Below are 24,148 nucleotides of genomic sequence, written 5' to 3'. Positions count from 1 at the left end.
TCTAAAATCATGATTGCTAATTTGTTTTGGAGAAAAGTTATTGTTGTTTAGAAAGTCACCTGATACAGCTGATTGGTACCAAGAGAAGCTAGCTAGGGATGTTCTTTTTTGTACATTCGCATACAAAATTAATTTAGTGATATCACTTTGACCCAGTGATATTTAGTGATGTTAGTTTAAGATGCTTGCCTTGTCTGTGGAAAGCCTTTGAAATACCATTCAGCTTCTTATTATTTGCCAGTGGTGCTCTTATAATCCTTTTGGTTAGTTATGCTAAGCCTTGTCTTTACAGTAATTTTATAGACAAAGAACACCTAGACTGAGTAACAGATCAACACTGATTACTGATCCTATGTCAAGGAGGAATGCTTATTTTAACACTTACAGGTAGGCAGCGATGAAGGCAAAATTAAACTGGCAAGATACTTGTTGCAGGAAGATAAGTGACATTAAGAGAACTGAAGGTAGAAACGGATTTACTTTGCATTTACATATGAAATAGAGCATTTGGGTTTCTCTTATAGTCTATCTTGAAGAAATATCTATAAGGTTGTAAAAATTTGTTGTACATGTCCATTAATTGTGTTATAGAACTAAGATTGTTCCTTTTTACGTGTCTGAAGAAGAACATCTGACTGAGTGTTTTGAAGGTGACTCAACTTGTTACTGACAAAACCATGTATCTGATAGTTATAATATCGCATGAAAAGTTGCTGAACTCATGTATTGTCTTGCTGCATCCAAATCCATGTAATCCTAAAAATAAACTAATTTTCAGCTATTGGTAGGCTCTGAAAACCCAGTATCTGAATGGCCTTTTGTATTTCAGGGTTCATAGATGCAAGATGAGCGTGAAGAATTGTTGATAATATTTTGATTTGTAAACTTGCTTTGGCTTTGTCACGTGGGATTAATTCCAAATGCTATCTGGGGGGAAAAAAAAAAGCCTTATATAAACTAATTTTGTTTGAAACATACTTTTTGATTTTCAGGATAGTTGAAAATTTTTCTTGTCTCAACTGGCTATGAATAATATTAAAAGAAGGCTTAAATGTATTGTGTCGTGTGACATGGAAATAGCCGCTAGAAATGGAAAAGACCTATCTGAAAGACTTAGTTGCTGCTGTTAGAATTATTCACTGTGGTAACTTACTGGTGCTTCATCCTTCACATCTCTTAAATATGCCAAATGATGAAAATTTTGTTAGATCCTCTAAATATTATGATATTATTCCAGCTATAGCTAAGACTTCTGTAACTTTCAGCTAGAATTTCTAACTAGAAATACTAGAATAGTTTTACCACTGTTAGAATATTTTTTTTTTTCCTGAAATAGCTCTTCATGTGCACGTGACTGGGTGGCTGCCATGTTGCCTTCTGCCTCTTTATCTGGGTAGGGCTGCTGTTGTATTTCTTCAGATATGAGTCCCTCCTAACTCTCACTTCTGTTGATTTTTTTTTTCCAAATTTCAGTCAAATTCTAGTGTGCAATTTTGTGTACAGTTCAAGCCACTAACCCACATCTGAAATTAAAATAACCCTGTCTTCACTCTAAAGTAATCCCTAGTCAGTTGTCTTGGTTTGGATAAGTTGAATTTAGGATGCCCTTTTTTCACATAATAGATACCCACTTGAAATTTTATTGAAAATTAAGTGCAGATTTCTGAAGAGCAGTTTACATTGAATTCAGGTTTGTAGGTTCTTCACGGCCTGAGAAGGTTCTGCTGCTGTATGTATCTAAAAGTACTTCTGTCTTAGTGTAGCTGATCATCCCAGCTCTGGTCTTGTATGTGAAGAGCCTCTGTGCTTGCATTCCAGAGAGCCTGATCTGAAAGTGCTTTCCAAATACAGGCAACACGAACTTCATTATGAAGTACAACAAAACGTGACTAGGGTAGGTGTCTGAATATCTAGAAATTTTCTCTATCATTCCTTCTTTGATTGTGGACAAATTGAAGGCTCTTATGCTTTCAGTATGCTTATAACAATTCTGCCTGTAACTAAGTCTTTAGCCTTCATGCCTTCAAATGGTCTGCTGGAAGCTCTGAAAAGGAATTCACTTGAGGACCCTATCCTCTCCAAAGAACAGATTTAAACTTTCTGGCAGAGATTGTGATGGATCTTTGCATACAAAGATACTTACTGGCTTGTAGGTTCATTATCAGAGGTCATCATACAGGAAGTACTGGCCCTTGTTTTAAACTCCATGGATTTGCAGATCGAAATTAGTTTCTCTAGTTAGTAGTTTCAGCTGCAAACATAATAACCTCTAAGTTGGAAATTTGTACTGAATTATCTTCTAACAGTTCCCGTTGGAGAAATGTGGAGCGCTGTGCTAATTCCACCCCCTACCCCTCCCACCCCCCCAGTTGTCTCAACTTCTGTAACTTTTCCTGGATATCGAAATCTTGCATGCTTAGTGAGTATATATTTTGAAAGCTTTCAACAAGGCAGCTTCCAGCAACAGATATTTAGAGAGATGAAAGATTTTGCCCTTTAACTTATAATAACAGGAAAATATAAATTGTCCTGTTACTTAAATTCTTTCTTGGTGTTTATGCCAATTTTATGAACTTAAGTCAAACATCTGCTCTCAAATTCCAAGAACCCCTTATAATTTCTCTTCTGTGGTCCTATGGTACCATGCTGTGTTTACTTCCACTGTTCCACAGTTGTTGTTTTTCATTGGGGTGGTACAACAGGATACGTGGGAGAACTACTAGCAAATTTGTTTTTGTAGTCTGCAATAATTTTCTGCAGTTTCCCACCTTCCTTCAGAAACGTCTGTTGAATTTTTTTCCTGATGTTGTAGTCTTCCGATGGCTCTGTGGAAATGAGCAGTGGAACTGGAAGAAGTTAAAGTGGAATAATATGTAACAAATCATTCTGAATCCCCCACCTCCCAAGGCAAAGGAATTCTGAAGTGTGCAGTATGAGAGGACAATGCTTAAAAAGCTGAACAGCGTTCCCTATTACAAGCCTGTACACTGAGTTTTATTACCTTCCCAAAGCAGTGCATTTGGCCTGCCAGACTGCTCTGTAAAAATGGGAGTGTATGGGTTTGGCATCCTTGGTCTGTCCTGCACAGGTATGTGCTTTAGTGGTGTTCAGATAAGGGGAAGGAGTCAATTGGATTGAAGAACAGTGTTTCCTAAAAACTGGGGTTTTTTTTTAAACAGATTTCCATGCCAGCTACATGTGTAAAAATATGTAAAATGCTGTGACTAGATCACTTTAGTTTTTTAAAATTTGGAGTCAAGCTGAAGCAATGGATTTTGGTTTTGTGTGTAAAAATCAAACAACATTTGAGTATTTATTGGTTACTTAACCTACCAGTCATGGTTTTGGAGGGATTCTACTGTACTAATGGTTATCAAACATCTGTTTTTAACTAAATGGCCTTTCTAATTCTGGCCTTGACAAGAAAAAACTATTTTCTTTTACTGTTTCCTGATCTTGGAAACTCAAATATTACATAATGACTGCAGTCTTTTATTAGTGTATGGCTGCCTCCAAAGAGAGTGGTTGTTTTAATTAAAGCAGCAATGCTGATCTCTGAGCTGGAAGGCAGAAAGTTGGCACAGGCTGTCTCACTTCAGACAACCACAAGAAAGCTTGTGGCAAGGTCAATAAATGCTTTTGTACAACTTATACTTCAGTGTGGATAAATCTACTGTAGGGAGGGAGGGGAACCTTTAAAGACATCCTGTTCTTCCCCTGATAGAATAATGTATGTTTGAAGGGACCTAGGGACATCATGTCATCCAGCTTCATGCTCAGAATAGGATCAGCACTGAATTTGAAGCTGGTTTCTTAGAGCTTTGCCCAGTTGGGTCTTGCAAACCTCCAAGGATTGAGATTTCACAGCCTCTCTAAACAGCCTGCCCAGTTTCTTAGTTCTTTCCAGTCATTTTTTTTCCTTACACCCAGTTGGAAATTCCCCACTTCAATTTGACCACTCTCCTGTTTTTCTGCTGTGCACTGCAGTAAAGAGCTTGGCTCCATTGTCTTAGAAAAGTCCTCTTTAAATGCCAGAAGGCTGCTATTGAATGTCCGCTAAAGCCTTGTTGTCTTTCAGGTTCAACAAGCCTGGTTGACTCTGCTGGTCCTGGTGTGCTCTGACCATCTTACTTGAGCTTATCAACATCTTTGAGTACTAGGAGACTCCAAAACTGGATGCAGTATTTCAAATATGAGCCAGCAGTGTGCCCAGGTGGCCAAGAAAGCCAATGGCATCCTGGCTTGTATCAGGAATAGTGTGGCCAGCAGGACTAGGGAAGTGATTGTCCCCCTGTACTCAGCACTGGTGAGGCTGCACCTCGAATCCTGTGTTCAGTTTTGGGCCCCTCACTACAAGAGGGACATTGAGGTGCTGGAGCGTGTCCAGAGAAGGGCAGCGAAGCTGGTGAAGGGTCTGGAGCACAAGTCTGATGAGGAGCGGCTGAGGGAACTGGGGTTGTTTAGCCTGGAGAAAAGGAGGCTCAGAGGAGACCTCATTGCTCTCTACAACTACCTGAAAGGAGGTTGTAGTGAGGTGGGGGTTGGTCTCTTCTCCCAAGTAACAACCCATAGGATGAGAGGCAATGGCCTCAAGTTGCACCAGGTGAGGTTTAGATTGGATATTAGGAAAAATTTCTTCAGGGAAAGGGTTGTCAAGCACTGGAACAGGCTGCCCAGGGAAGTGGTTGAGTCGCCATCCCTGGAGGTATTTAAAAGACGTTTGGATGAGGTGCTTAGGGACATGGTGTAGTGGTGGTCTTGGTAGTGTTAGGTTTACGGTTGGACTTGATGATCTTAAAGGTCTTTTCCAACCTATACGATTCTGTGAAATGTGGTCTAACAGGTGCTGAGTAAAGAGGAGTAATTGCTGCTGTTGGTCTACTGGCTATGCTGCAGTCGATCTGTCATAGTGCGCTGGTCCCTTGCATCACAGCCTGGTACCCACCAGGACCTCCAAGTCATCTTAAGCAGCCAGTCAGTTCCACAGCCTGTACTGATGCGGGGGAGGGTTAGTCTGCGCTAGGTACAGAACTCTGCATTTGTTCTTGTGGAAGCTTGTAAGATGCTTGTGAGCCAATTCCTCCAGCCTGTCTAGGTCTCTCTGAAATGCAGCCTTGCCCTTGAGTATGTTGATCGCCTATTTCAGTGTGGTCCATGGACTGGTGGTGGTGCATTCCAGGTCAATGATAAAGAGGTTAAACTGGTTCCAGAATAATATATTCCTGGGAAAATTCCCTTGTATTGGATTTCAGGTGGAGGATGAGCTACTAACTTTGAGCCCAACGATCTAGCCAGTTTTTCACCTATCCAGCTGTGCACCTATGTAGACTGTAACATTCTACCTTGGAAACAATGATGCTGTGGGAGACCATTAAGGTCTTGCTAAAGTTGAGGGAGATGATAATTCCTGTAATTCATAGGTGTAGTAATAAAAGACAAGCAGATTACCAATAGTATCACGCTTGACCAAATTCAGTCTGTCCTCAGTCACTTTCTCATGTGTCTAGAAATAGCTTTCAGGAGATCTTGCTCCATGCCTCTTCCCCAGAATTAAAATGAGGCCGACCAGCTTGTAGTTCTCCTGATTCTTTCATGCCCTTCTCAAAGATGGGTGCAATGTTTGTCTTCCTCTCGTTATCAAGAGTCTCTCCTGACCTCCAAAGCCTTTCAGAAATGACAGAGCAGTCTCACAATGACATAAGCTACCTCTCTTAGCATCCCATCTGGTCTTGGTGACTTGTATGGGTTGATTTATCGAGAGATCCTTGATTCCATCCTCTTCTGCTACTGGTAATTCTTCTTCTTCAGCCCATCTACTGTCTGTGTTGAGAAGTCCCCAACATCTATCAGGCTTGTGGTCTTCTGTGTTGCTTTCCCAACAGATGTCAGGGAGGTTAGTTTCCTGTTTAAAAAAACCAGAACACCACAGCAGAACTGCCCCCCCCCCCCCCCCCAAAAAAAAAAAAAAAAACAAACCACCAAACCCAAAAACCAAAAAAAACCCCAAACCAACAAACAAACCAACAAAAACCACCAAACCCACACCAAAAGCAAAAAAACCCCACCACTCCCAAACAACCCACAGCCCAAAAAACCCAAACCAAAACCACACAAACACTCAAGGGCTTGAAGACTTTGAGTTCCTTAAAGAAGAATTTGTCCACTTTGTCAGCTTGAGCCAGGTGAACTATTAACAAATTTGCACTGCAGTATTACTCTTACTGGCCTCTTCCTTGATCCAGACCTTCCAGCTCTCACCGTCTTGCCCTTTCCCAAGAAGAAATCCATATATTTGACCTGCTCTTTCATAAAAAGGGCAAGCCTATCCTACTGCCTGCCTTAAAGATTGGGTAGCCATTCGTTGCAGCGCTGCAGTTGCGTGACCTGTCTCACGGTGTCAGCTGTTCTAAGGATGTTGCAGTTCTGTGCATGCAGGCTCCAGCTCCTGTTTGTTGCCTTGCTCTCATGCCTTTATGTGTCTCCAGGTGGCTGACCTAGGGCATGAGTCATCCTTGCAGCAGGCAACTATGGGCCCCTTTTGTCATGAAACAGTCTATCAATCTACGAGTTGGGAAACAGCTAGCAGAAACTAATGGAAGTACCTAAAAGCAGCAAATCTGTATATAGGCGAAAAATGACGACTGCAACTGAAAGTTACTGAGAACCTGAGAAAAGCCTTAAGAGAAAATCTTGCCTGAATAAATAACTTGCAACCAAAATGCCAACCCGCCCTAACCCTACTGTCAAAACTACCTCTACCACCAACTCCTCCTTATGAGAAACTAGCAAAAAATATCTCTCTTAGCTGCTGCTCTTTGCTGTCCTCCATGCATACTGGCTCAGATGGTGTCCCTGTAGTGTGGGGTGCCCAATATTGTCTAATGGACAGTCTGTCCTCCCCCCTCCCTGCCCCTTGGTCTAGCGTAGGTGGATGGCACTGGAAGACTGTGAAGATGACCGTGTTAGTAGGTGGCTAGTGATTGGAGTGTGGGTCTGTGCAGAGCCCCTGCTCAGGAATCCTCTGACCAGGGTCCTCTTTACTTTGAATCATGGTGTAGAGGTATCAATGATGGTCTTCGTATAGGTGAGGCACGTCAGCCTGAATGATTGCGTCTTGTCAAACGTCAGGGCTTAATTAGGCTGCAGACAGCATGCTGCTTATATGGTAAACTGTACCTGGGCCTAGACAGGGGCAGTAAGCTTGGGTTTCCCTGTCCCAAGTTCCCCTGCAGTTCCCTCTGGGGTTAGTGTGGGCAGGAAAGTTTTGGACTTGGCTGCGCATATCAGTACAGTTGTGCTGTGTGGGTAGCATCTTCCTTGCAGTGAGGCTCTGTAGGGCTGTTGCTTGGTGAAAGGATAATGCTTCAAACAGAAATTATCTTCTAGCCTAAACAGCTTTTTTTTTTTTTTTTTTAAATATTCATAAGGAGACTCAGACCCATCTCCATTTGGTTAGTGTGATCTCCTTAAGGCAGGTGAAGTGTGTTTATGGTAATTTTTATCACTGAACAAATAGAACTGCACAGATTTGCAAGATACAAACAAGGTCAGAATACCTGACTGAGATAGTCATTCCTGTTATACATAATTTAAAAAGATTTACAGATGTATGGATTAGATAATTAGGCACCTGACTTTTTTTTTTAACAAGTACTGCAGTTTAGATTTCTAATTAGCACATACTTCAATGAAGGAAAAATAGTCAATTGTGCATAAAACTGTCTGATAGAATGTTTACGAAAGGAAACAAAGCCTTTGATATAAGAGTTAAAATAGCTCTAAATCTGTTTCAGTAAGCTCAAACACTGTGTGTGGCTGTTACCTCATTTTGTTTTTTTGGACAGATCAGGTAGTGTACAGAATCACAAATTTTGATGTCCCTCCTTCCTTTTGTTACGTAATACAATATATTGAAGTTAAATACAAATTTAGGAAAGATTGTACATTGAATATATTCTCTCAAAATTATAGCATATATTATTCCACAATCGCAAAAGAAGGTGAAGAAATACCTTTAAATGTATGCATCGCTATACTGTAGATGTACCTATCTCACGGTTCTATTGTCTGGGTTTTGTTTGTGGAATTGAACTAGATTCAAGAGACGGAAAGTGTGGAAACTTCAACTCAGTTGTGTCGTAGTTCTTATTCAGGGCACAAATACCAGGGCTGCTGCATTTCAGTAGTCATTCTCACAGAAATTTACCCCAAACTTTCTATATGTATCAACATAAATGGGACTACTAAGCCTGTAGAAAACTTCTGTGGAGCCTTTGGGTCCCTGCATTATGGTATATTTCACCCTGAGAAAGCTGTACATGAAGTTGTTTGTCAGCAGTTATGCCCCATAGGTGTAATCTTTCTGCCCTGAAAAATAAAGTCAATCAATACAGTATCTTACAATCTTTATTTGTTTGAGCAATTACATATGTAAAAGAGAAAACAGGGAAGTATACGGAATGCACAGTATAACACTCAATTATACTTTAATGCAGGGAAAAACTAGTAGTACAGCTGGTATGCTCTATAAAGTGAAGTATTGCATCTTCAGGTTGTGTGTTCAGTGATTGAATTTACAAGGTCTGCAATATTATATCTGCACTTCTTTCATCTAATTAATGTGCAACTAACCTCTGCTATTCTTGAGTATTAAGAGGGCTGTGTACCTTAAATAATGGTGAGCTTCACCTTTACTTCTGTATAACAAATACTTTGTAATTAATGGTTTTTAAAATTTGATTACTTTTGCAGGAGAAAATGCCAACAAAGTAAATTCATACAGATAATTGTTGGAAATGTCTAGTCTTTTTAAACACTGTGAAATTCTCTGTACTTTGAGAATGTATTTTTTTTTGTCTTTGTAAGAAAAGAAAGAAAAAAGGGATGCTCATTAAATAATCAAATGCAAATGGTAAAACTTGGGTTTTGGGCATGTGTGTTGATTGATGAAAACTGCCAGATGACTGGAATGAATAAGTGTTCCTTCTCCTTGTATACTTCAGAACTTGGCTCAACTTTTTAAATACAGATTATTATTCTTGTTTTCATTATTTAAGGGAAGGTTTTAGGTTTTCATCTCAAGAAGCTGCCTCAAGTTTTGGTGATGATCGCTTACTGATAGAAAAGTTCATTGATAACCCTCGCCACATAGAAATCCAGGTTTGTATTATTATTGTTGTTTATTATTTAGTTAATAAGATTTGAACTCCTAAACTAATCAAAGTTCAAAACATTTCAAACACTCTGCTAAAAAAGGCCTAGAGTCTTGTGTTTTCCTGTGTCTTGGGCCATTGCTCAAACTACATGGCTATCATGCACAATACAGCCTTCCTGTTTTTATTCTCTAGCCTTTCTTTAGCAGGAAGACAATGAACCGTGCTCAATTCGTTGGAAAAAAAAAAAAATGAAATGGTTGTAGGCATCTGTCCTGTGGGCTGGAGCTTGAACTCTGGATCCTGATTACAGTGCTTGAGTGCAGCAGAGGATGTAGGCGTTCAAGCACTGCTGTACTTAACATTTTTCTTGTAAGCTCTAGGTGGCTTTTGTCAGTGTTTTGGATTCTGTTCTGAAGCATCTAATGCTCCCTGGGAACTCAGGAGGATTTGTGTCACATTTTGGGCAGTTTGTGGTTCAAAATCAGGTGTATTCTCCTTAACTTCTGGATTGTGACCATTTATATCGTTTATTGGATCTAGTGTTAAGCCAGATGTGCTAATGCAAAACAAGACTTGTTTATTTTGGACAGACTCTTTAACAAAATTATGATTTTAAAATTTGTGATGTATTTGATCTTATGTAGGCAACTAAATTCTGTTTGTTAATAGCCTTGAAATAATCTTTCCTGACAAGAAATCCATATGGAGTATGTCAGTTTCCTCAACGGAAATTTCACTTATTTTTGTCCAAAATACAAACTGTTTCTAAGTTGTGGCATGTTTTCTTTTGCAGTGAGAGGCTGAAATATTTTGACAGTAGCTCAATAACTGAATGAACCAACAACAATAAATTTGATAGTGTGGAATGATTTGTAAGAGAGAAATATTTAACATTTTTTACTCTGCCAGATATGTGCCCGTTCAAACCTGATACTTCCTATGTTTTTATTTATTTTAAATTTCCATATAAAACTTGTCTGTGCACAGGCTAACTTAATGCCTATATGAAATGAAGAAATGGTTGGTAAAAATGAAATTTAAACCCCAACCTATTCCCTTTTGAAGGATCACGGGAAGGTATATAGTGAACATTTAGTTTCAGCATTAATCTTAGGTTACAAAAGAGGTCAGATGATTCCTAGAGCTTCTTCCTATATTCTGTTGCTATGGGTAATAATTTTTGGCTACCTATGTCTCTCTTTCTTTCTTTTTTTTTTTTGTATGCAAATCAGTGCACGTTAAAGATCTATTCCTTTCAGTGCTTGCAGATTTGGGAGCTTCAGCAGCTTCCTACTGACTCTGATGACTAAAGTTAGATGAGAATGATTCCTCCATACTTTCATGAGTTGGGGACAGATTTTACGTTGCCTTGATTCCTTTAGGTTTAAAAAAGGTTACCTCAAAAAAATTAGGCAGTACTGTATTTGAGAACAGTCGAATAATTTCACCTAGGTTAAACAAAATAGCTTTGCCATTAATAATTTATAGTTGTATTTGTAATAAGCGTACAATGAATGTTGTTTTCCTTACACAAACACTTTGATGGTACCTTTTAACAATATCATAACATATAATTTTAACTTCATGTTCTAATCAGCTTTAGGACGTTGACCTTGGTTCATTTTCAAACTGCTAAATATACAAACAGTTTGAGACCAGATGCCAAATATTTATTAATTTAGCAGTAACTTTTAAATAGAACTTTTTTTTAACATTCTCATATAGCTCCAAAGCATTGGTACTTAAAATTGTTAAATAAGGGGTTTCCTGTGTCTAGCTATAAAACAATCACTTTGTACAACATGAGAAAAGACTAAAACAATTAACAGGAAAATAGAGTCCAAATAGACTTTATGCTTGAACTGATTTGAAGTCTTGTTCCCCTGAAATATCTGATATAAAGGACCTGCGTTTAAAGTAAGAGTACATGGAATGCCTAACTATTACTTGGCTAAATAGCAATCCTACAACTGGAAAGAGAATTTAACAGAATCATGTAGGAGAGGTTGCGATACGTTATATCTAATTATTTTGGCATATAGATGTACATAGTATACACTAATGTCATAATCATCTAATCCCACAAAACAGGACATTTCCTTTTAGGAATATTTAGATATTTAGGAAAAAAGCTGTAGCTGTGACATGCATTTTTAGTGAGATGTGTACTGGAATTTCACGTCATCTCAGAGATTATGATTTCAACATTTTGTAAATGTCTTCTGATACATAATTGTTTTATGAAGTATCTTCTTTAGTTTCTGATAATGAAAACAGTGGACCCAAAATGAGAGTAAAAGCCTAACACTAGATGTTGTTTGGCTTATTCTATTTATAATTAAATTTTCATAGTAAATGATCCTGTATGTCTCTCTTTGAGCCATATTAACTGGTAATGGAAAAACATTTTTTTTAAGATCCAGGTTGCAGAAAATAGTATACAAGAAATGTCCTGAAGTGAAAGAAAATATTTACTAGTTGGCTTGAAAAATATTTTATTATTCCCTTCAGGAAAATACAGAGAGAGAGAAGAGAAGCACAGGAACTCATTTTTATTGAAATATTCCAGGACTTTTTGGTTGGTTTGTTTTGGTGAAGCTGAATTCTGTGGAAAGTTGTAGGCTTTCTAACAATGAAACAGAAGTGCTCACAAGGAATCATTCAACTTACAGGACAGCTATTTTCCATCTGAGTACTACGTTATGCCCTAGAGGTACTGTTTTAATATTAAAAAAAGAAAAAAAAAAAAGGTATTGTCCTCCCAAATGAGTTTCTGCAGAGCTCTGTGATGTTTAGTTCTGGATTGGATGAGTTAGGACTCAGGTAGGATGTTGCTTTAGATGCTGCTGGTTTTTTTTTTTTTTTTTTGCCTTTGTACTGAGTCGCCTGTTACAGAATCTGGCAGATGGCTGGAGTACCCTCGTGCTGCCGCTGCTAAACCTCCCCCTGGGCAGGGAAGAGGGTTCTGGGACAAGCTGTAGTTTAGGAACTCCCAAAGTCATCGATCTTGAAGAATTCTTTGGAGGGGATTTTTCCCCTAGAAAGCTCTGTAAATTTATGGGAGTGCAACAGAATTTCTGAGGAAAAGATAAGTCTGATCCTACAGAGTGTGTAGCTCTCTGGGTCTGATGCTGCACAGTGCACGTGAGTTGTCTTCATGAGATCAGTGCCTCGTTTTCAGTCACATCTACCCAGATTATTCACGCATCAGCAAACATTGGTGTCATAGATGCAGGAATTCATCTTGCTTAGTGCCATGCTCGCTCTGTGGTGCTAAAAGGAATAATAAATAATACAGATTCGTTGTCGCAAATGTGAGTAGATATGGTTGAGTTCACGCAGTTTGAGGAAGATTGTCTCCTTTTTTTATCTTGTCTGTTTTCAGTGTAGAGCTGCACTATTAAAGAATGAAGCATGAATATTGGCACAGGTTCCCGCAGATCAGAGCAGGAAGATGGAAAAAAATGGATTAGAGGGAAAATTTTATAAGGAAGAAAGGGAGCAGGTGTGGTCTGCAATGAAAGAAATTGTTCCAAGAATAAGTGTAGAGTATAACATCGTAAGATTGGAAGAAGTCTACTTGAATCCTCAAATCCAGTATCCCGCTATTGGAAATGGCTGTACCGTACAGTGGATTTCATAAAGGGATAGAGTGCCTTTTCTTACTTGTCCTTCCAGTTTGAAGTTACAGAATCAATTGAGAGTTCTGCTATGCCAAACTTGTATTTTTTCTGATGAGTAATTTAGGTAGTTGGATCTAGATGCTTGACTGTATGTTTAACTCTTCCGTGAACTGAAGCTGCAGCCAAGAACTTTTAGTTGACACCTGATTGTTGAGAAATTCCTTGAAGCTATGGCTTTAATTTCAATTGAAAGTATGGAGGAAGTAGCAAATTTTGTTCTTCTTAAAAGATTGCGAAGTTTCTGAAGACTTTTTCGTTTTTGTTAAAGACAGGGTGCTGTGGTTTGCCTACTGAGAAGGCTCTGTTAGCCATTGTTTCTGAAAACTTTTGTGTGTAATTCAGGAACAGAATTTGGCATCCTTTGAGATTTTTCTCTCCTTTGTTGACACAAGATACTGCTTAACAGTATGCTTCTGTGTAATTTCATTATGCAATACAATTTTAAATGCTTGAAAATGTAGTTTTAATCTTATTTCAGTCTTTTTATTTCTGTTTTCTGAACTTTTGGGAGCTTCTCACAAATTTTAGAGTGAGTGTTTTTTTGCCATATATAGACTCTATATAGAGGCTTTAAAATAATCATGTTCAGAATTTGAAGGAACATTCAATTAGTATTTCATATACAATTAATTTTTTATACTAGCATTTTTTCCCAGCCTTTATTTCTAGATTGGAAAAAAAATATTTTAAAATTAAACTAACTGAATGCTACATAATAGTATAATGTCAAAAGACCATATACGTACATCTGTTTGTTAATAGCAGTGTCTTATTGTTTCAGGTTTTGGCAGATAAACATGGTAATGCCTTGTGGTTGAATGAGAGAGAGTGCTCCATTCAAAGGAGAAACCAAAAAGTTGTGGAGGAAGCACCAAGGTTTGTATACTAGACTCTTGATGCAGCTTCATAGTTACTGAAAGCACTTTTGGGAAAGCTGCTGATTTATTTATTGTACAAATGCAAGAAAATTTTATTCTATTAAAAACCACAAAGAAAATAAATACATGTTTGTTATAGTCATTTAACTGTAATGCAGTTTTGGTGTTGTGCTTGAGGGTGTTTTGATCTTGCTTCATGTCTTTCTGTAAGAAGAAAACAGGTGTTGTGTTGTTGATTTTTTTCACGATCTTGTATAAAATGGATATGGATCTTACCAATCATATATATGTGGTATATGAGATGGCTTTCTTAATATATCTGAGATATTTTTCCTTTTCTTTGTCATTCAACTTTTGGATTTAAGAGTAAAATAAAATACAGAATAAATATTTATTTTACCACAGATACAGATATTTGACTATGTTACAGTAATTGTGAGAGGGTCAGATAATACTGTTTATTTCTATTTGAAATGGAACACAAAGTACTAAATACTCTGCACCACTTTTGGTTCCATTCATGGTAGTGAACTATAGATGTAGATGTCCAGTAACTCAAAAGTACTAAATGATCTTAATCCCACTCATTTCAAATGGAGCTGAAATACATTGCTGCTGTGCAAGGTATGGTCTTGCTGTGTTTACTGTTGCATGGCATTCATCAGAGAATATGTGTAGAAAAAAAGGGCAGGAGGAAGTTCTGATTTCAGAAAACCAGACATAGGTATGTCACTACCCGTGGGAATTCCCAGTGTAATGCATTCACCAGCTGAGATGGGTTTGCCATTATTTTTTAGCACAGAATTAAGTGATGCAACAATTTAGGGTGTGAGGAAAAGCACATTATTCAAATGATGTTTATTTAGAGGCAGCATATAAGTTAATATTGGATCATAATTGTGGGACTGGCACTGTTTATGACCTTGATTTTAAATTAAAAAACAAAGTTTAAATCTAAGGATACAAACCCACTAATAAGTGCTTAAATAGCTGTTGTTGCTTCCTGGTAGTGCTTGTGGATTTCTCAGAAGCCTTATGCCTAAAGATCTCACTATGTTTTTGTTCGTGAAGCGTGAAGGCTTCAGGTCCTGATAGAATGTGCGTGTGCATATACGTATACCTAAGGACTTAAGAGAGTCTTCTGCCTCAGGAGTACATGTAAGGTGTTGCCTGCCACTACTGCCTGCTTATTCTTCATGCCTGTGGTCAATTAAAGGGAGTGATATCTCTTTCTCTCACCAGCCAACAGTGATCAGAGTGTTTTATTTCATCAGAAATATCAGCCTTCTTTAACTTTCTTGGGCTTCTCTGCTGGAGTTGCCAGTAAGTTTTCTCATCCCTTCCTATAACTCTACAAAAGAGTGTGGGCAAGTCAATAGCTTCCAAAATTTGGCATGAAAAGTCTTCTTCCGTCTTGTTGTTGAGTGTTTTAGACTCTGCCAGACTTTTACTGACAGCTTTGGAAGCCTTATCTGCGTTACAGCCACTTGCAGTTGGCTGCAGAATCCATTTATTTACAAAGGGTTACAAGGCTGTTGCAGATAAGCAGGGCATTAACTTCTGTGAGACACTGTAGAGACTAAAGCCTGAAGGTAGCCCTTCCTGTGAATGCTGTTTCAGTTAGTCCCATTGATTAATGACTCCTGGAAACACCTTTTCTTGTACAGCTGGGTGAAGGAAATATGAAGTCCTCAGTAGTCCTTTTTTTCTCCTATTTTAAATGGTAGCTGCTATTAAGAGCTCTGGAATAGGTTGAAGCTCCCCCCCCCCCCTGAAGCCCAGGAGATAGGGGATGCTATGGGGCTAAAATGTTTATTTGTCTTTTGTACCATTTAGGACTTTTGACTCTGGCCTCTTCTCAAGCCTGTTTTGATTTACTTTTTTCCTATGATGATGTTTTCCTAAGTATCTAGTTTAAGAGACTGACTGTTGCGGACCTTTTGGCTTTGAGAATAATCTCTTTGATTTTCTTAAAGCTAAGTCTGTGGCTGTTGAACTTATGGGATCATTTCGTGTTTGAATGTTCAGTTTCCCTAGGGAAGTTCAGTCTCTTGTAAAAAAAAAAAAATTTCTCTTTTGAGGAGAGAAAGCTCTCTAGTTCACACCCTGATGAGGTTACAGTGTTCAAGGGAGCCCTGGTGTTCACAGTGGTCAGTCCCCCAGTTTCAAATAGGAGACCAACAAACTTTGCTTATACCCTTTTAACGTAGTCAGTTGTCCTACTCTGTTCTGGGAAGCACAGACAATAGACACATCTGATCATCGCCAGTTTTTTCGTTAGTGCTACGCAAAACTTCCAGTGATTTACCGTAATTTTCTTTGCTTCTAGCTTCACACCTTTTTGGAAGATGCTGTTGGCTTCTCATTTCACCAGAGAGGCTGAAATTTAAACAGATGAGTAACGTTTAATAGCCTGTTGTTGTTCCTTGGTTCAGTTTTTGTTCCTCCTCTGCCCAAACTCTTCTCTATTCATTTTCAGAGACAGTTGCTATGAGACAGTGTACTTTGGCAAGAAAAAATGTGAGGGTGTCGTATTTTCCCGTCTGCTGGAGTGATTAATAAGACATTCTTCCCCATGTGGAGAAACAAGGTCCATAAGCTTATGAGAAAATCCATTGATCCTTTAGGTTCAATCTAAAATAAATGGATCAATGGAAAGTAAATATACAAGAGTCTTAGCTGACTTCCTATTCAATACCTGGAGCTCAAAGGAGTGCTCTTAAACTTCACTTTGGTGAGAGCACGTCTTCTATCTAACCTTTCAGAACCTGTTAGAAGCTTTTTAAAGCACTTTAACTTTTGCCTCAGTACTTGGATGAAGGAATGTCCAGCTGTTCAGAAGCACTTGGCTATCCGTACTGTTTGATGCCTACAGTTAAGATTTTGGAATATCGTTATGGAGAAGTGCCATGCAAAGGCCCTTCCACTCACTGTCATGATCCAACACTATCCTTTGCTGTAGCTGTCCAAGAGATTAAACATTTGCTCCTCCATGGAATACCATTTAGAATCACAGAATCATTTAGGTTGGAAAAGACCTTTAAGATCATCGAGTCCAACTGTTAACCTAGCACTGCCAAGTCCACCACTAAACCATGTCCCTAAGTGCCACATATACATGTACTTTAAATACCTCCAGGGATGGTGACTCAACCACTTCCCTGGGCAGCTTGGTAACCCTTTCAGTGAAGACATTTTTCCTAATATCGGATCTAAACCTCCCCTGGCACAACTTGAGGCCATTTCCTCTTGTCCTATCACTTGTTACCTGGGAGAAGAGACCGACCCCCACCTCTCTACAACCTCCTTTCAGGCAGTTGTAGAGAGCGATAAGGTCTCCCCTCAGCCTCCTTTTCTCCAGGCTAAACAACCCCAGTTCCCTCAGCTGCTCCTCATCAGACTTGTGCTCCAGACCCTTCACCAACTTCGTTGCCCTTCTCTGGACACGCTCCTGCACCTCAATGTCTCTCTTGTAGTGAGGGGCCCAAAACTGAACACAGTATTCGAGGTGTGGTCTCTAACTGTCATATCTCAAAATGTTGAGCTTCAGGACAGTGGGTGTTAAACCTTCTCTCTACATTTTCAGACCTTTCCTGGACCAGTAATGATGGAACAGTGCCCTGCTATTATATTCTGTACTAGCATGCAAGATCCCTATTAACATCCACAGTGAACAAGTCCTTAGACCTTGCTAGCTGCCTGCTTATTCTGCTTTGTTGTCTCTACTTTTCTCCGGTGATTCCATGTCCTTGGGGTTAAACCTTTACATTCCAAGACTTTCAGAATAAGGTGATTCTTAGGACAGTCTCTCAACAAGTTCCCAAAATTTCCCTGAGTTTCATCTCAGGCAGGAAATCATTTGTTTATTATGTTTTTTTTTTCTTCCTAGCTGCATATATTCAGAATTGAGATTGCCTTATCTATCCTAGATGTTAGTTTTGCGGTGTCTTTTTAAATTGAAAGATGTCTTTCAGTTTCAGTTCAAAGGACAAAAATGTTTCTTTCTATTTCTGCCTGTGACAGAAAGATCTAAGAGGCAGGAGATTGAAAAGGGAGGCTAGTTTACCAGTAAGTGACTGCATTAGAATGCAAGGGAAACAGTTAAACTATTTTTGTGACCTTTTTTGCATGCTCCATTGTTAGCTTCTCTCAGGAACGTTTCTGTCCTTGGAAGGTGCACAGACAGTAACTTCTTTCACTTTCTCCAAGCACTAAGCTCTCTCTGAAAGATCTCAGTATGATGTCAAGTACTTCAGGATCATATTCCAGATTAACTGCCAAGGTGCTACTTGAAGCCACCGACAATTTGAATGAATGTGTATAGGCAAGAACTTAGCAGAAAGGTATGTTATTGAACTAGACTCTATGTACAAGCTCTCCTTAGAGTTGTGCTGCATGTATGTATGTCAGACTCTACGTTTCCTATCACTCAGTCTAGAAATCCTTGAAGGATTTGGGGTTAAGAGAAACAGTGAGCCTGTTCTGTTTGTGACTGTGTAGATGATTTGTAGGTGGGCATAGTTTAGAAGTGGGGGCAAAACTCTGTTCTCAAATACTTCAGCATATTTATGCCTGCGGTGTGGTAGTACATAATAGATATTTCAAAGGAGAATGTTTTTTGTAGGTAAGTAATTTTTTTAAACAAACAGTATGCCTAACTATTTACTAAGCGCAGGTAAGCTGACCTTGACATTTAGGAAATGAAGGTACTATTCTCTGCCAGTGTAGTGGTATCTTCAGAGGAAGGTCTAAGCTTTTTTTTTTTTTGGTCTAAGCTGAGCAGTAAATTTCCACTGACAGTGTAACGGTCTGTACTGTTCAAAATCTCAACCTTATCTGTGAGTGAAGGTGATGGAGATATTTTGGGAAACATTATCTGATGAACTAGGAGTGGAGAGGTAATGTCTTGCCCATGTGGTCGTCTCTCTGGATGTAGAAACAATGGAACAAACCAGTTGTATTGTCTTTGGTCAACTTTACAATAGCTTGAAGAAGATCTTATGAGTGAGAAATGTCAGGTCTGATCTTATTTTTTCTTTTGGTGCTTTTATCTTGTGGATCCTTTTTATTTTGCAACCTTCATGCTGCCGTAGGAGCTATTTGGTCAAAAGAATAATAGGTATATGTGTGAGAAAAAGATTTGAAGTCAAGTTTAAAATTCTGTGTTTTCAAGTGATGCCTAACTAGATTGGGGAAGAGTTACTTCAGTTGTAAAAGGTGCATTGTTAAAGAAGGAAGAAACAATGTACACGAAAGGTAAAGCAGCAGAGGGGAATAGGACAACTTTGGTTAATTAACCTAGCTGATTACAGGGATGATCCAGTCATTTGAGAGCATAAAGCTTAACCACATGACAGAGATCAAGTTTAGCAGTGTGACACCTCTGTTCCATTCTTTGGCTACAGCAGTAGGTGAACAGAGAAATCTCAGACCTACATTTAACAAACATAGGGAAGACACCACTGTAATAAGGGATAGTAACTGTCTTTCATCCATATGAGAAGTAATAATGGTTATTCTAGAAATAGAATATGAAGCCAATACTGAAAAGGTTCTGTTCTTCATAAGCCACTAATGGACCTTTCATGATCAAAGCCCTGCAGAAACCCCAAACTGAATTACAGGTTGTTGATTTTGTGTAATGTATTATCCTGTTATTGAATCAAAATAAGAAATATTATGAAACTCTCTTCGTATTACTAGTGCCTGTTTTTGATAGGTACGACACAGTTTTGCACATCTTCTGTTTTTTCCTTTGATCTGGTGTAGGTTCTGATCGCTTTCCTTGGGATCAGACTTGACTTCCTTTTCCTGTTGATCCCGTTGTTTGCCAAGAAAGAAATTTTTTCCTAAATTCTGAAAATGCCTGCCCTACCATCCATTAGAATCTGCCCATGTGGGCACTGGAAGGACGGAGGTGCTAAGTAGCACTTTCCCCGTAAAGAAAAGGATTCTATTGTCTCCCAGTTTGCCTAGATATTTCCTCACTTTTTGTGTCATGTCAGATATAGTTTGTTGTGGCAGAAGTCTCTAGCTCTTCTGTGAGTTCAGGTCTCAGTGAAAAACCCCATAGTAAGTATTGAAAGATAAGTCCTGACCCAGCACTGGCTTCTGTCTGAGTGCAGTCCTGGGCCCCAGATGGAGCTTCACTGACTTTGATGGGGCCACTTCAGATACATGGAGGCTCCTGATTGCTCCTTTGCAGAATTAGGACTCACTGTTGAGGACACCTCAAGAAATACATAACATTTGGTATTTTCGTTTTAAACAGTAATGTGGAGGTAAGGTATAAATGACTACTTATTCCCTTAAAAAAGTACTTTTAAAATGAGAGCCGAGTTACGTGTAAGTCACCGCAGAAATATAATAAGCATATTTATAAGTTCATATAAGATGAACAGCTACACGTTGTCTTTCATTGAAGGTCAGTGTATAAAGGTGAGTGGCAACCAGTTTCACAGCTTTGATGGAAAGCCACAGAAATTTCTCTAGCTCTAAATTAATAATCTGCATAGGTTAATCTAAATCTGAATTGACAGTACAGAGGAGAGTAACAAGCAGAGTATGTACCTTCTGGAGTCTTTCGATTCACTGGACCAGTGGAAGTGGCATGTTGCTCTCCTAGAATGAGAAGGCTTGGCATTTGGGTGGTGTTCACAGTGGCTCCCAAGGTGGTAGCTGAGTTGCTCTTTGGGTGCCCTTGAGCGTGTTCAGGATTTGTGGAAAGGAATGAATTGCAATTAACAAACACTGATAACTAGTCTTCAGCTTACAAGTAAAGCTGAGAGAGGAAATACAGTATATGAAGGTTTAAGTCATTATATTGTTGGTGGTGTTTTAGTTAAAAACTATAAATGCCTAAATTTTCTTCATTGCAGCTTACTCACATAAGAAGTCTGAATAAATACTTCATTAATTTCCAAAACTTCTTTATTGCATAGAATGTCAATGAAATGACCATGCTGTTTTAATTCGGAGTCAGAAAACAAGTTCCCCTTAGACCTCCTGTCTTGTATTTTGGCATTCATATTTCCATTGGATGGATTTTTTAGTTACAGTTTTTTTGCAAATAGATATGCCTTCTAAAATGTAATGGATTTGTATGTATTTATTTTCATTTAACTTACGTTATTATAGATCTCGGTGTTCTAAAGAAGTTGTGTTCTGTTATTTTATGTTTTAGAGAATACTGTTATTTATCCTGAATTTCCTGCACATTAGCAGTAATTGCGAAGCATGCAGTATATCTATTTAGGAGTGATATAAATGTAAAGGTACACATTTGACAGTCTTGACATGTTTTCATAACTTAAATAATGCTGTCCTCTTTTCATGGTATTTTAAGCAGAAGATGGAATGATTTAATTATTATTATTTGTTTTTAACTGAAGAAAGGCATTGTTTTTGTATTGTAGCACTTTTCTGGACCCTGAAACTCGAAGAGCAATGGGAGAACAAGCAGTAGCTCTTGCCAAAGCAGTAAAATATTCCTCTGCTGGAACAGTAGAATTCCTTGTGGACTCCAGTAAGAATTTCTACTTCTTGGAAATGAATACTAGACTTCAGGTAAGAAAAACAGCTCTTCAGATTCAGAAAAGTGTTATTTAAAAAAACAGAACATAACCTCTTTCCATACTTAGGGGTCTGCTCCTGCAAAGACTTACACATAACTAACTTGACGCATGTGAGCACTTCCCACTGAACTTAAAAGATCTACTCACTTAAATAAGCCTGCGTATACAAGACTTTGCAGCAGTGAGCCCTTGCACAGCACTCAAGTAAGCGTTCAGAGCTTTTGCTCTTTGTTACACTTGACCTAAAGACCTTGCAAGAGGTCACTGTTAAGTGCCACTGTGTGCTCTGATGCTTTTCCCCACTGGTCCCTGAAGTTTCTTTTTTATACTTTGATGATAGCTTGCTGAGTTTCTCTAGGAGGGTGATTAAAACTATATGTGTATATCAGCAATAAAAACACGAGCAATCTGCATATGATTGGAATTGTGACTGGAATGCAGCTGTGTAAAAAGCATACTGACATGGTATAGGATTTTTGTAACAACACATGTAGTCAGTAGTAGATGTTATAATATACACTGCAAATGAACAGACAAACATGTTTTATGGAAAACCCCCTCTACCTCTTATTTGACTGTGTTGTAATGCATTTCTGGTCATAATCTAAGAAAAAGGCACATAACTTAAAGTCTGAATATCATTCTCAAAGACGGAGAGAAAGTTCAACTTGTCAGCAAGAAAATTCCATCATCTTTATCCTCCTTTTCTCACTTTGATAAATAATGCCAGAAAGACTGAAATGTGGAATCAAGCAATAGAGTGATTAGCTTCTTATTCTGTTTTAGCTACATTTCGTTAAGGCTGTGTCCTGCCTGCTGCTTGTACATGTGGGCAGTGATAGAGCATAAAGAGATCCTCGTAATTTGGACATCTTTGCATGACTTTGTATAACGGCTGGGTAAATTTATGCTTTGGGTAAAGAAGTGAGAGAGGATTTGGAGTACAAAGGGGGAATGGGGTGTTGCAATCTTCCCCTGTACCAGGGGAAGGCTGCTGGTAAAATTTGCCTTGCCTTGCAGGGCAGCAGTGTTTTTAGAATTAGTCATGACAGTTATACTTCACATGCTTTTGCTAGGAGTTTGCTAGGCACAATCTGGTCTACCTTAGATTCAGTTAGAGGGGGTGGTGGTTAATGGCAATGTATAATTCATTAAAATATTATGAAGAATTTCTGTCTCTTTGGTCATATTCTTTACGCTTTTCCCAATCTTGTAGTTTTTGAGAGAATGCTTTTTAGTGACTCTCCATGTTCTTGTTTACATAGGAGAAAATTAATTTATGGTCTTCTGCATAACCCACCAGAAGTTCAAACCCATTTCCTTGCTGTAGTGTATTATTGTCCATCAGTTCCTAAATGGAATTAGCAATGGAACATCCTTGGAGTTGATTCTTTTTGCGATTTGTTTTTAAGATGTTATCTTTGCTCTGTTGTGGTGTCTTCCCCCCGCAATGCATAGTGGTAAGTGTTCGAAGCCCCAAACCTCAAACTTGCTTAATTGTAGAGGTCTCCACATACACAGTAAGAAAGCTTTCATAATTCTGTCTTTAAGGACTTTAAAGACTCCTTTTGAAATATAGCCTAAGCACTTTGACAATCCCCTGTAATAGCAGACTCATTCTTTCCAACTCTTAAAGAAATTTACTAATCTTAAATTACAGTACTTGTGTAGATATTCTCTAATTCCTCTGTCCTGACTGTGTATTGTCTCTAATTAGCATTTCAGCTTGAGGCTGGAGAGTAGTAATTTGCTCTGATTCTTCCCCAGGCTTATCCGATTGATCTGTCACTTCTCCCAGGTCTCAAGCTTTACTTTCTGTTCAGCTAAGAGTTATGCAACTAACATGTCTTTCTTGCTCCCTTCTATTAAGAGCCAAACATAGAAACCCTAATGAAGCTTGTCCAGATTTAATTTCAGAACCAGGAGAGTCTCTAGATGTCCCTGTATTGCTTCAACCTTTTCCTTTTGCATCTCATAACTGTGAACAGTGGCTAACAGGCCCACTTGCCCTGTTTCTGCTGAACGCTCCACAGCTGGAAGAACTTATATCATCCATAATCATCCATAAATGATGCTCCTAAGGTCTTTGTTAGTGTGCATTACAAACACAGCTACTTGTCAGCATCATCAGAACGTGTCTACTAAATTATGCAGTTTCCTGTGTCTGTTTTAATGTTTCAGCAATCTCTAATCAGATCACTGTAACCTTTTTACTTTAAATACAGACTTCAGAATATACTTGTGTAAAGCTAACTAAACTGTGTCCAATACTTTGCACTGCCTGTTGATTTCTCCCCTCCCTCCCTTTGGTGTATCTGTCAGATATCTTCCAGTGTTTTTTGTAAATTATTTTGCAGTAACTGAGAGTTGTATTATTATTTGGCTGTCTTTTTGGGGAACTCTTTGGGAATATACCTTTTCTGCTATATAGTTCTGCGAAAAAGTGTAAGTAGCACCTTACAGGAAGTTTATATTTTATTTAATTTTTGTTTAAAGTGTTGCTGCAATACAATATGAGGTTGGAAAGTGAAAAAAGTTGGTGAATCAGCTCCATTGTGTCTCTTGTATGCTACACAAATCTGTTACAGATGTTTCACTCCCTCCAAGTGATTCAGCTAGAATGATTTATTCTTTGCTGTTGGCAATGTACTTCTTGTTGTATCTGCTACTCTGCCATCTTTCAGAGGCTAGCTGATAAGTATGAGACACGAGATTGAATAATTGCATAGCAAAACTAGTTATTCTTGCTTTTCACAGGAAAACATAGAAATTGCTGCCCTAGCAGCTACAAGAGAACTTCTGTATGTTGTCATTTAGGGCACTTTTGGAGTGGTTTTCAGGCAGCTTACCCCTGTTAG

General features: G+C 38.6%; 1 protein-coding gene across 1 annotated transcript in view; it reads left to right on the top strand.

The window, feature by feature from the left end:
• The window catches only part of PCCA (propionyl-CoA carboxylase subunit alpha), a 299,930-nt gene that overhangs the window by 101,944 nt on the left and 173,838 nt on the right, over nucleotides 1–24,148 (top strand). Inside the window, exons 10-12 of the mRNA XM_075526371.1 lie at nucleotides 9,057–9,159; nucleotides 13,620–13,714; nucleotides 21,132–21,282. Coding sequence (XP_075382486.1) covers nucleotides 9,057–9,159; nucleotides 13,620–13,714; nucleotides 21,132–21,282 — 349 coding nt within the window. The remainder of the gene's footprint in view (nucleotides 1–9,056; nucleotides 9,160–13,619; nucleotides 13,715–21,131; nucleotides 21,283–24,148) is intronic.

This window comes from Mycteria americana, chromosome 1 (genome assembly GCF_035582795.1).
Source record: "Mycteria americana isolate JAX WOST 10 ecotype Jacksonville Zoo and Gardens chromosome 1, USCA_MyAme_1.0, whole genome shotgun sequence".
Lineage (NCBI taxonomy): Eukaryota > Metazoa > Chordata > Aves > Ciconiiformes > Ciconiidae > Mycteria > Mycteria americana.
Note: the sequence above shows the minus strand (reverse complement) of the source record. Positions and strands in the feature narration are given on the sequence as shown.